Below are 12905 nucleotides of genomic sequence, written 5' to 3' on the forward strand. Positions count from 1 at the left end.
TCTGATCCCATTTTATATTATTTAATTCCTACATGTAAATACAATAAGAATAAATTTTTAATGCTTTTTAAATTTGATCCGAAAAATGATATGAATTAAAATGATCTATTTTACTTCAAATACCGCTTGACAAAGCTTGTTTTATTTCAATTTGTTATAATAAACATCAATAAGCGACATCCAGTCTTACTTGTTCTAATTTCCGGTGTATGGTCACCTGACAGCAGAAGTCACGTGAGTACCACTTCCGTGTTTACGGGAGCGACTCCGAATAACTGATGTGTCTGTGCCTTGCGTTTTTCAGACACTTAACTTCTGAGCAAGGTGAAGACTAAAGCAGAAACCAATATAAGAAGAATATCGACAGCGGCTTTGGCTCAACAGTAAGTTTACAGTTTTACTTTTATTCTTAAGAATTACTTAAAAAAGTTGTTATAACGAGAAAGTATGTCTATTTTTATCCACATTACTTCCCTAAATATTACTAATTAAAAAAAAATAAGTGCAGCTATTGCGCAGTGTTGTTTTTTTGTCGCAGCATTTAGACTTGCACTACAAAATCCGAAGTTTTTGATGGTCAAATAACAGCTAAACACATCACAATGAAAATTGTCACTCAGCAGGTTGGTGTTGCTTGCTGCTCCCAGTCAGCTGAGACTCACGAGGTTTAAGGTGTCTGTCAAGGTTAAACACACCTTGAAAATATCATCACACCTTCGATGTGTAAATAGCTGTTTGGTGTTGATGTAATCCAGCACATTGCATGTACTGTTCTTGCAAAATTATTTAAACCTCTTATGTTCATGAAAAGGTCCGATGCTTGTTTTTTTATAGTCTGTGTACATTAATTGTGATTTATGATGCAAAACACTTTGTGGCTTTGTCTGTGAAGGGTGCTTTATAAATAAACTTAGTGTAATTTATTAAAATTTCATGTACAAAAACTAGTTGATTGTGAATAATGTGATAAATGTGGGATTAAATCTTGATACTATTCTGATATTAATTACATTTCTTATGACTAGGGCAGATCAAAACTAAACTTTCACCAAAGTACATGAAGACGCCGTATATATTTGAAGGCTGCACATCACCCTTAAACACTCCATCCTCAATGTGAAATTCGGTGGTGGCAGCATCATGTCGTAGGACTACTTTCTTTTCAATTGGGATAGGCAAGTGGTCAGACTTGATGGGATGGTGGATGGGATATAATATAGGACAATCATTGAAGAAAACATGTTACAGACTGTTAAAGACCTGAGACAGAGAGGTAACCTTTCAGCAGGACAACAGTTCTTAACATTCACCCAATGAAATGGTTTAGATGAAAGCAAATCCATGTGCTGAAGTTGTCCTAAAGCCAACTGAGAATCTTTGACTCCTAATCAACTGAGCAAGAGCTGTTTTCTAAGCATAAATGGAAAAAAAAACTTCCCAAGAGGTGAAAAAGCAGTAGAGACAAAACCCAAAAGTAGAGCAGCTGCAATTGCAGCAAAAGGTGCAAGCTCAGCTTTTTATTTGTGAAAAATGTTGATTACCATGCATTTTTCCCCTGTACTTTGGTCTATCATATAAAATCCCAATGACAGTTTGCAGCTGAAGCCTAACAAAAGTGCAAAAAGGATTTTATGTATGTTATAGCTTTCTATTCTTAGTTATGGTTTTCTGTTTTTCTTTCATTCATGCATCACCTGTATAATCAGATTTTCCTTTTTTTCACTTCAGGAATGCATTTCGCTGTGCTCATTTTTGCCTCTGTGGCCACCATGACCACCTTCGCCCTTGACAATGGACTGATGAGAACTCCTCCAATGGGCTGGTTGGCATGGGAACGATTCCGCTGTGACATTGACTGCACAAACGACCCAAAGAACTGCATCAGGCAAGCAGGCTTTTCATAAATGAGCACGCCTAAAATAACGTTAGATCATGACCTTAGAACATTTCTTCACACAGAAGCAGTCAAGCAATGTTCAATAAACAGAAACGTGTGTCTTTTAATTGTAATAGTGGATGGAAACTTTATTCAAATGCAGCATAAATTCATTAGACGTTTACAAACCGTACATCTTGTTCGGGTCGGTGCTGAACGTTGCTGTCCTTCCTCCCTCCAGTGAGAATCTGTTTATAGACATGGCGGACAGACTCTACGAGGACGGCTGGAAGGAACTGGGCTACGTCTACGTGAACATAGATGACTGCTGGGCGTCCATGGACAGAGACAAAGATGGACGGCTGCAGGCTGACCCTAATAGGTATAGTTTGGACACATTGAGACAGGCGTGCTCTTTTGTAAAAACAACATTATCGTATCCAGGCCAATCAAACAAAAGGAGTGGCTGTGCAACAGTTTCACAATCCCAGCAAAGTGCATTTGTCTGTAGCTTTCCTGCAGGTATCTTCAAATTAGAGTCGGTAGAAGTGTGATAAAAACAATAACCTTTGAGATCTGTGGGAAGCTGTGATAAGTGCCTGACCTACTTTTTAATAAATGAAAACATATTGCTCTCTTATGACTGTGTGATCAAGATCTTAGCAACTAGCATTGTTGGCAACATGGAAAACCTGGACTTGTTTAACAGTTTCAGCAGGTAATGTTTAATTTCCTATGTTAAAAAAAATCAGGTTTCCGGGGGGAATCAATAAGCTGGCGCGCTACATGCATGACAGAGGCCTCAAACTGGGCATCTATGGGGACATGGGCACCCACACCTGCGGGGGGTACCCCGGGACGACGGTGGATAAGATTGATATAGATGCTCAGACATTCGCTGACTGGGAAGTGGACATGCTTAAATTTGATGGCTGTTACTCCAATGCTGTCGAGCAGGAGCTGGGTAAGAAAACATGAGTCATTAGTTTAATGGTATGAATTCGGAGGCGATTCACCATCTGATATTAATTGACTCTTATTGCTTTTCCTGGCAGGTTATCCTCTGATGTCAAAGGCTTTAAACGCAACGGGCCGCCCCATTGGCTACTCCTGCAGCTGGCCTGCTTACCAGGGTGGACTTCCACCAAAGGTGTTTAACGCTGGCAAATGTTTCGAACACCGTGTTCTAGTACAATCAGGAAACGTTTTATAGCTATATCCCTGCTTTAGACATGTCTCTTTTCTTTGGCCTTTGAGACAATCTGAGGTGTTGACTATGTTGTCCTGTATTCTATTATTTTTACTATTACTTGTATATACTATTGCGATTATTAATTTACCGATTGATCATATATGTATTATGTGATTGTGTACAGCACTTTGGTCCTGTGGGTGTATAACTTGCTCGATAAATATAATTGGTATGAAATGGTATGGTGATTTAATAACGTGAATGCTATTGATGTCTCAGGTGAATTACACTCAGCTCGGGCAGATCTGCAACCTCTGGCGTAACTATGGCGACATCCAGGACTCTTGGAGCAGTGTGCTGAGCATTGCCGATTGGTTTTTTGAAAACCAGGATGTCCTGGCACCTGCAGCCGGACCTGGAAGATGGAACGACCCTGACATGGTTTGTCCCACCGGCCTAATAAACGTTACCGTTTTCCGATTATTTTTCCATCCATTGTTACTTACTTAGTTACTTGTTTTAGTGTGTTACTCAGTTCCTTGTTGCATATTAAGTTCATTTCTTAGGTATATACTAGTCATTTTGCTACTTAGTTACTCATAAGTTACTTAGTTACATTCTTATTTCTTACACACTTAGTTAGAAAGAAACCTAGTTGCTTCTTTAGCAACATATTGGTATTAATTTTTTTTTTTACTTCCTCAATCCAAATATACTCAGATTGTTAGTTTGTTACTTATATCTAAACTTACCTACTTAAGTATTACTTACTGAATGACTTGGTTACTTATTTTCCTGCTTACTTAGTTACTTAATTAACAAGTTCTTTGGGTAGTTACTTCCAGACTTTGGTTTTTGTTATTTTAGTATTTAAAGCTTAACTACAGTGGGATTAGCCACATTAAACATATTTCCATATTTCCAGCTTTTGTATTTATACTTTAAACTTTGAGTAAAGAGCCATGGGAACTCTTGAAAGCTGGAGTCCAGAAACGTGTTGTTTACTGAAATGTCTAGGAACTCAGTGTCTCTATTTATGACGCGGTCAGGCTCATAATGACAGGTGTCAAAAAGGTCTGAATTTCTACTAATAAATGTAATCCCTCTTAATTGTGTGATCATGTTCTTGCTCCCACCAGCTGGTTATCGGAGATTTTGGTCTCAGTATGGACCAGTCTCGTTCTCAGATGGCTTTGTGGGCAATTATGGCGGCTCCCCTGTTCATGTCCAACGACCTTCGCACAATCAGCAGCGGAGCCCGGAGCATCCTTCAAAACAAGATGATCATCAGCATCAACCAGGACCCCCTGGGTATCCAGGGGAGACGCATTCTCAAGGTGTGAATTGGTGCTGCTGTTTTGCCATTGGCTGTGAGGAAAACAAGACGGATATGGCAATGAAAAGCGTCTTCTCGTCTCATTGTCAATGAAATTGCTTTCCGTCTTCCAGGAGAAGTCTGGCATCGAGGTGTACTGGCGCCCCCTGTCAAACAACGCCAGCGCTTTAGTGTTCTTCAGCCGCCGTAACGACATGCCCTATCGCTACCAAACCTCCTTGAGCAAACTCAACTACACCACTGGCAGCTACAAGGTAGGTCTCAGAGATTTGGTTTTTCACTGTTTAATAGTACGAGGTTGTAACTCAAGCTTTAACAGGAGATGTTTTTTCTTCCAAGAATCAATTCTGTTTTCTGTGTTTTTTTTGTTGTTGTTTTTTTCAAGGTGACTGATGTCTACACTGACCAGACTGATGTGCTAAAAGACTCCACTGAGTTTGTGGTTTCAGTGAACCCAACAGGTGTGGTCATGTGGTATGTCTCAGCGCCCGGCAAACTGCAGTACCACCCATTTATCAGAGGGAACAAACTCCACAGACAGACCTATGATGTAAAGCAAAACAACTTCCTTTGAGATTTGATTATCTCTTAGTATCTTTAGGGGTTTGGCCTCGGTGTCGTTGTCCCTGCTGGGTCTGTTTTGCTGCAACCACACATGATCTTTCTGCATGAGTTTGTTTCTCTACCTCAGAACGATTCAGGTTTAATTTTAACTTTTTTTTTTTTTTAATAAAACATCAACTTTTATAATAACAAATCGGGTTTGGTTTATAAGGTCTTATTAAAACACGAGATTATATTCTAGGTAGTGATTTTATTATCTCACATACAAGGCTTTTAAAAGAAGAATTACGATCTGATCTGTCTAGTTTTTTTTTTTTTTTTTTCTTAGCAAATTGTCTTTCTCAAAGAACTAAAGCACTGACAATTATGGGTACCGTATGCAATTATCACTATTGTTTTTCTTTAGAATTATATTTAGATAGTTGTCAATAACGTTTTGCCAAAATTGTCAAATTTTCTAAATCTTTTTGGAATAAAAAGGAATTTTATAAGAAGTGTTTCTTTGACTTATTGTTTTTTTTTTTCATCAGGAAGTTTCAGGAATAGGAATCCTTTGCACTTATTTTACTGCTGTAACTTAGATTTTCTCTGAAATTCAGTAAACTGTAAAATGTTTTAGTGTACTTCTGAAATGTTAACCAGGTGTAGACATTAAATGTAGCTTAAGTTTAACTAAATCAAAGCAGACTTAAAGAAAATCTTTGTAAAGGATGCACAACTAGTTAAAATACCTGGAGCCCATGGATATTGTGCTCTGTGTATTTAAAATTAAAATGGGTATAATATTTTAATAGCATACCTTTTAAAATAGGTGGACTTAATACCTATTTCAGTAGGTATTAAGCATAATGCCTTTTGTGCTGACTTTTTTCTTATTGGAAGAAAATCCTTCTGATCTTAGAAACATACTCCTTAGTCAATACAAATGAAGGATACAGAACATTGTTGTTAAATATTCAGCACAATCATTACATGGCAGAGAGTCCTGGTGGTCCTCCAGTGTTGTGGTTTGCCTCTTTGCAGGCCACCTGGTTAGTTTATTGTGTTTTTATTAAGTTTGGTAAATTATCAAGGTTTTATAATGTCAAAGTTGCCTCACATTCATTTTTTCCTATTTCATTTCATAAACACTTGAGTTTTAAAGCCCCTCTTGAAAGAGCATCCTGGCCAAGACAGCAGCACAGAAACGGTTTTTTAGACACAATTTGTAAGATAAAAAAAAAAGCATATAATAAAAATAAGCACATGTTTTAAAAGCAGCTATAATAATATGTACTCACTTCCAAATTCTTGAATTCTTTTAAATGTGCTCAGACACAACAGCCTCTGGAGACGCGCTTTATATTTTCCGTCTCCATCTTTTCACGTAATATTGTCTGTCTTCACTTCGCCAGAATACACATGTAATCCTGTGAAAGTATTTCTCCTGACTTGCTGCCTCCGAACAGTGAGAACATTTTGATCCTCTAACCTTTCTGCAAACTATGGTGTTAGGTTAAGGAAGCATAATTCAATGCGTTTGCAATCAGATTCCTTTTTAAATGATGCAAATGTCAAATCAAAACCTGCTTCAGTAAAGCATTACTTAACTTTACTCTCATCTAACCTTAGCTGACCTGGTTAATCCTAACTTAACCTGCTGTCTAATCTTCAGACCTTAACTGGCATCCGAACAGGCAAATTTAATGATACAGTAAACGGGAAGCGCATGCAAGTATGTTGTTAAAATACATCAACTTGATGACAAAGTATTTTTCAAAGTAATGAGATCAGAATTACATACATAAGGTCCTGCTGTGTAAAAATAATCATTTTAAACGGTGACACTTATGATTTAGTTTGTGTGGTTCATAAACTATTACTGACAGGAGCAGTTGAATATGAATAAAAGATTGTCATGACATTACATTTAAGATGACTTTGGATTATGTTCGACACACATATAAGGCTCCTTTTTTTGGGATCTATCAGGGATAAGAAACTGCAACTTTTCTTTATATTGATGTTGTAAGAAAAGTAATCAATCGGATAGCAGTTAAAATATTTCTGCAGACATGGGCAGAAAAATGTTTTTCATTTCTAGTTTTCACTTCATTTTTTTTTTGTTGAACTAGGTCACCTAAAGTCACATCTGCAGAAAACATTCCAACCCCAGTTCTGCTTCTGTGAGTGTTTTTGTTCTGATTTGCGTCATTGTGGAGACACAATGACGCCAGTCATCTTTATTTCCACAACGATGTGCACAACATAAATAAAAATGCAAGTGTCTGTCAAAAGCAACGAGAGAGAAAAATAGATGGTGTGCATGTTGATAGAAATCTTTTTTTTTATGAAACGCAATTTTAATTATATTTCACTATTTTTAAGAAGTTGTGAACTTTCTGTGAACATAACTTTCAGGTGGTTGTCTTTCTGCAGTGCCTTTAAAAATGCTTCATCTGCCTTAAAACAAAAACAACCTCTAATATATTTACTTTTGTATGTACCAATACAAAGTTATGCAAAAATACAATGAAATTAAAATTTGGGCTTTGAAATTGTTTAACAAATTAAAAAAATTGAAACATGATTTATATATTTTTACAGCCAACTGAGCCAGTTACACAATCATAAAGTTTCTGGGTTTGTTCTTCCTGGTATTGCATATTTCTTGCCCATTCTTTGCAAAATAACTCACTACATGGGTGACTTCTAAATATAAGTGATTGGATTGTATTTTTGCCAGTTTTAAAGTAACGTGGGGCTAAAAATGAGTACATTCTACAATTTTTAGTATTTTGTGAATACCTTTCCGACAAGCTGTATATTCTTTTTGTCAAGCAAGCTCAGTGTAAACGTTTGCATTCGTTTCAACATATTCCCTCTGAGCCTGTAGAGGTCAGCATCGTTCTTCTGTCTGTAGTCACGGCAACGTGCGCCTGCCAGTCCCATCCTCTGCCAAGAAATGCACCTGCTCAACGGCACAAGGACAATCAATCCATTGAGTCCGCTCATTTATCTCTCTGCTATGATTTGCTCTCTGCTGACACCACCTTCCCAATTTTTTGCACATTTACTACAATGTATAAACTGCTTTTATGTTCAATTTTGTCCTTGAATCCTCTGATCTCTTCATTGTATTCATTCTGTCGCCCAATCTACGCTCCTTTCTTCCTCCTCCCTCTTGTCTCCTCCTGCTCGATCTTCTGCTTGTCACCTCTGACCTTGGCCTTACAGCCCAGTGTTTGCTCACTCTTAACATGCTGGAGTTGTCACGTGAACCTATGGTGTGGCATGCATGCATAAAAATGAGTTAACTTGCTTTTAGTGATGTGCACACACACACACAGACACACACACACACACACACACACAGACATGGCTCTCGTCTGTCTTTTCAGGCCAAATTGGCCGTGCGTGCGTGTGGGAAACCAGATCTTCGCCTTCTTTTCTTCCCCATTCAGTCGGCTCGGATATCTGTTGGCTGGCTGAGCAGAGCCCATCTCTCTCTCCTGTCCAGGTCCATGCCGCTTGGCAACCTGACGTGGGAGAGAAGTGAAGGGAGTTATGACTGAAATAACGAGAGAACAGTGGAAGAAGGATTTGCACAAAGGAAGGGAGGCGGGGGCCCTCAAAAAAGTCTATACGGAGGTGCAAATGAGCGAGGCACCGAGGGGGAGAGATGAGAGCGCGGGTAAGGGAGGGGCCGGAGAGAGGAGAAGAGCGTTCCTGCCGATGCTCACGTAGGCCCACAGCTGCAGAGAGGCGCAGTTGCCAGTCTCGTCTTTGTGTCGCACTAACACCCCTGATTCTGTTCTGTTCAGCCCTCCCTCCTACAGCCATCCCACTCATTTCTGTCACGCTGCTAGTCACACTCCCTGCCTCGCGCTCCGAAATCCCACACATAAAGGGGATTCTGACATTAAATGCATGCAGACGAGACTTTGTATATATACACGCAAGGGGAACTGCACCATCTCAGAAAACAGGGAGGGGGTTGACACTACTCAGGTTCAGCTACGGTGAAAGGAAAAGGGAGGCGTCTGATAGTTACATCTATGCTCATGCATTGCCTCCAGAACTGCAGGTAGAAAAGAGAAGGAAAAAAAAAAAGTCTGTCCACACATTCCTATTTGTGCAGAGATACAAGCTGGATTGTTTCTCTGCATAAAGAAACTGAAACACTTGTTTCCATGCACCTGATCGTGGTAACATCATCACCCCATCTGACGCTGCCAGTCTGCTTGGCTGGCTGCTAACTCGTGACATCACCACCCCTTAACACGGTCCAATACTAGGAAGCTGATACGCCATAATCTCATCTCTCCTTTTTATCGTGTTATGGTCCTCGTTGACTCCAAACCTTAGGAACAATAAAACCTGATCATGTGATCCACCGACAGAAACAAAAGATTTCCGTGATGCTGAATTGAAAAATAATAACTGATTCTTTAACTTTTTTTGATGCCAAACTCACGTTTGGTGTGACTGCGTGATACTGAGTCCAGTGCAACTGTTGGCCTACACAGCAAGAAGGAACTAGGAACTGAGATTGGATGGATGGATGACTTCAGTATATTTGCACAGTCAGCACAAAACCCTACATAGAATCCAATCTAGCCTGCTTGGAATCTAATTCATGTCATTACTATCAGAGTTAAATTTAAATCCAAGAATATAGGGTGGAATTCAAATTATTTCCAGATTTATTGTTTGAGTCATTGTAAAATAAAAAACATAAAAAATAAGCAAAACTGTATTGCCAGTGGCATGGAGGATCTGTAGAAATTAGCCTCTGCTTAATTTTTGCAGATCCTCCATGTGCCAGCAGAGTAGATCTAAAGTGCCTCACAAGAATATTTACACTTTCTCGCATCTGTAGGAAGTGAAAGGAAAAGGGACATTAGTAAAATCAACATTTTGGTGCTTTCTATCAAGTTATAACATAAACGATCATAAACTAACTCCGCCTATTTGCCAAAAGCTCCTCCTTGGAGCTGCAGCCTCCAGTGAGCTTCACCTGATGGAACTTAAAGAGACAGAGGTCAACTTCAAGGGGTCAAATTGCAAAGTCAAATTTTCTTTTAAGTTATATTTGATGTAAGCAGGATTTTTTTAATAACAACTGAAGGTAACATAATTGCTTGATTGCATGATAAAATTCCGAATCCTTGATGCATCTACATGGTTTGGAGGACGGAAACTGATTTCTTATGACTTTTTTTTCCCCACAACGGTTTTCTTTTTCTCACTTCTTTTGAAATGCTATATATATGCAATGCATAGCCAATAGTTAAATTCAAATGGACTTCACAAATTTCTGTTGGTTAAAAAAAGAAATTAAATAAAATAAGCTTACATTATTTTCCTTCAACTCCGTAATAATACACTGTGTGTTGGTCTGTGACACAAAATCCCACAAAGTACATAGATATTTTTGACTGTAATATGACAAAATACAAAACAAGTTATAGGAATATGAATATTTTTTCAAGGCACTAAATCCAGTACTTGGAGGAAGAACATAGAAGATTGTAATTTAGTCTCTGGTGCTGGAACGGAGTAATAGCAATGTAGGAATTAGTGGTTTGTGGGACGGGGTCTATGCGAAATATGCTTGCTTCACCTCATATTTCTGTCTGGTGTGCATTAATGCTGGCAGAAAACTTCAGACTCTTTTTTTGTGTGTGTTTTTTGGAACATTACTCTGCAGTTTTTAGGCTAACTTCCTCAGTCCTGCTAGTTTAGGGTGAAAGGTTGGCCATATGGATTTGCAAAAATGTTTATTTAGGTGGCAAGTGTCAAAGTAACATCCAGATGCAGTTTTCCCCCAGCAGAACCTCGCACTGACACATTGGTACAACTAATTGGATTTGCAAGTAATCATAATTTTCTGCCACAAGCAGTAATCCCAATAAAAATGAATGTGTGCTTTGATTTTCATGAGCATGCAGGAACATATAGAATGCTTAAATGATGAAAGAGTGAGCAAGCAGAACTGGACCACCTGGGTTTTTTTTAACCAGATCTTTGTGTCCCTGGAGTCAAAGATGAAGCAAAGTCATCTGAGCTCTTTTCTATTACAAAGTAGCTTCTGACATCCCAGGTGTTAAAAACTAGGGCATTTCTCTGTAAGGGCAATAAGGTTCCTGTTGTTCCAGCATTTGGGTAAAAAAAAAGGAAAACATTACTTTTCAAATCAAAAAATTATGATATAAATCAGTTTTAATAGAAAACAAGTGTGATTAATTTCATTAAGTGTGAATTGACTGTTTCAGCTTTTTTTGCTGATAAGATATTTAATAGCATTTTGACTGCTTTTCAGAAGCAACCACAGTTACTGTAGAAGGTGACATTGTAGAATTTTATCTCAGACAAATGTTTAGCACTGTTTGAATGAAATATGATAAAGTTACAGTAAATGTGTATGTTTAGACCCAACTGTTAGGATATCTGGTGAAAAGTAAAGTTGATTCTTAGGTACGCTGGACTGCTACCCATTGCATTTTGCAGATATGGACTTTATAGAAGTCTGACAAAAAGAAAGCAATAAGAAATCTTATTTGCAAGTTTGCCACCAACCAAAGCAAACAGATGAGACCAAAATTTGCCTTTCTGTTCCAAATGCAAAAAAAAAAAAAAAAAAAAACGTAGCATGGCAAAATACGGTCAAGAATTGTGCTTTGTGCTGAATATTCCACAGTTCCCGTATCATGCTGTGTGAATGATATGAAGAACCAGAGAAAAAAAACAAAAAAAATTCTCTTGATCTGGTTATACAGTGGGCCTCTGCCTACTTAGATTCACCTATTTGCAGATTTTTCAGTGGAACATGACTGCAAATTTTCTTGGAAAATCCATCTAAAAGCATGCAACTCAGGAAGCTGAAATACGTTGGCACAATTTTGCTTGACATGTAGATGGGTGGCATTTGCAAAGCGGCCAATCCTGGAGTGCCATTTATTTTCCTTGCCGCTCATTGGCTGTAACCCCCAAGAGCGGAAATAAGGAAGAAAAACACATTAAGAGTTTCTGCAATAGTGCCAGGAGCATTTATACATATTAATGCATATTTGGTTTTTGCACTTCAGTAGGAAGCTTTTCCCTGGTAGCTGGGGTTCTTAACATCCTTTAACAGCTGGACTCCCCAATGATAAAGCATGAAGATTAACTTTAAAATAGTTCCTCATGGTACAATCCTACAGATGCAGTGAGGTTCACAATGGAATGGCTCAATGCGAACAGAATCATACCGGCTTTTCCATTAGTGCACAGTACACTGGTCATCGTGCGCAGATGAGACTTAGCCAACATGAATCATTGATTCGTCATTTTCTTTCTTCTGAAAGTTTAGACGAGACATCGCTTTTAGCAAACGCGGAAAGTCCTGCAGCGCGTCACCTAACAGGAACTTATCCTGCTCTCCGTCACTCTGGCGTCTTCTGTGACCCTCTGCCATATTTTTCCCTCTACTTTTACTTGCTCATGCATTCACTGATGACTGGACGCTGTCACCTCTGGGGTCAGACTGGCTACGGCGCGCACACTCTCCCCTCCCCTGTTGTACTTTGTGACCCCGCGAGGCACACACCGCCAAGCCTCGCTAGAGAGACTTACTATTTGATCTGCCGTAAGCAGCAGTCCCAGGAAAACTGCACGCATTCTTTGACTTTTACGAGCATGCAGAAACACACACAGTGCTTGAATATATCAAAATACCTGGGCTCACCTGGGTTTTTTTTTAACCAGATTTTTGTGCATAGTCATCTAAGTTCGTATTAGTAAGGAGGTACTGATAGGTGTTTAAGAATAGGGCATCCTTATGCAAGGCCAATAAGACATTTCATTCTAACATTTTTGGTAAAAAAAAGCAACAAAGGTAGCCCCTCCCTGAGTCTGGTGCATGTAATTGATATTGTTTCAGAATCCCAGTGGCTGGTGTAAGTTGTTCTGTTATA

At 38.8% G+C, this 12905-nt stretch overlaps 1 protein-coding gene across 1 annotated transcript; it reads left to right on the forward strand.

The window, feature by feature from the left end:
• Positions 1 to 233: 233 nt before the first annotated feature.
• On the forward strand, positions 234 to 5467 carry naga (N-acetylgalactosaminidase, alpha). Its single transcript, XM_008398030.2, has 9 exons — positions 234 to 383; positions 1729 to 1885; positions 2118 to 2258; positions 2629 to 2840; positions 2932 to 3026; positions 3348 to 3509; positions 4208 to 4405; positions 4518 to 4658; positions 4790 to 5467. Exons 2-9 carry the CDS (start codon positions 1731 to 1733, stop codon positions 4976 to 4978), a joined length of 1293 nt encoding a protein of 430 aa, XP_008396252.1. The 5' UTR covers positions 234 to 383; positions 1729 to 1730; the 3' UTR covers positions 4979 to 5467.
• The last annotated feature ends 7438 nt before the right edge of the window (positions 5468 to 12905 follow it).

Source organism: Poecilia reticulata, linkage group LG21 (assembly GCF_000633615.1).
Source record: "Poecilia reticulata strain Guanapo linkage group LG21, Guppy_female_1.0+MT, whole genome shotgun sequence".
NCBI lineage: Eukaryota > Metazoa > Chordata > Actinopteri > Cyprinodontiformes > Poeciliidae > Poecilia > Poecilia reticulata.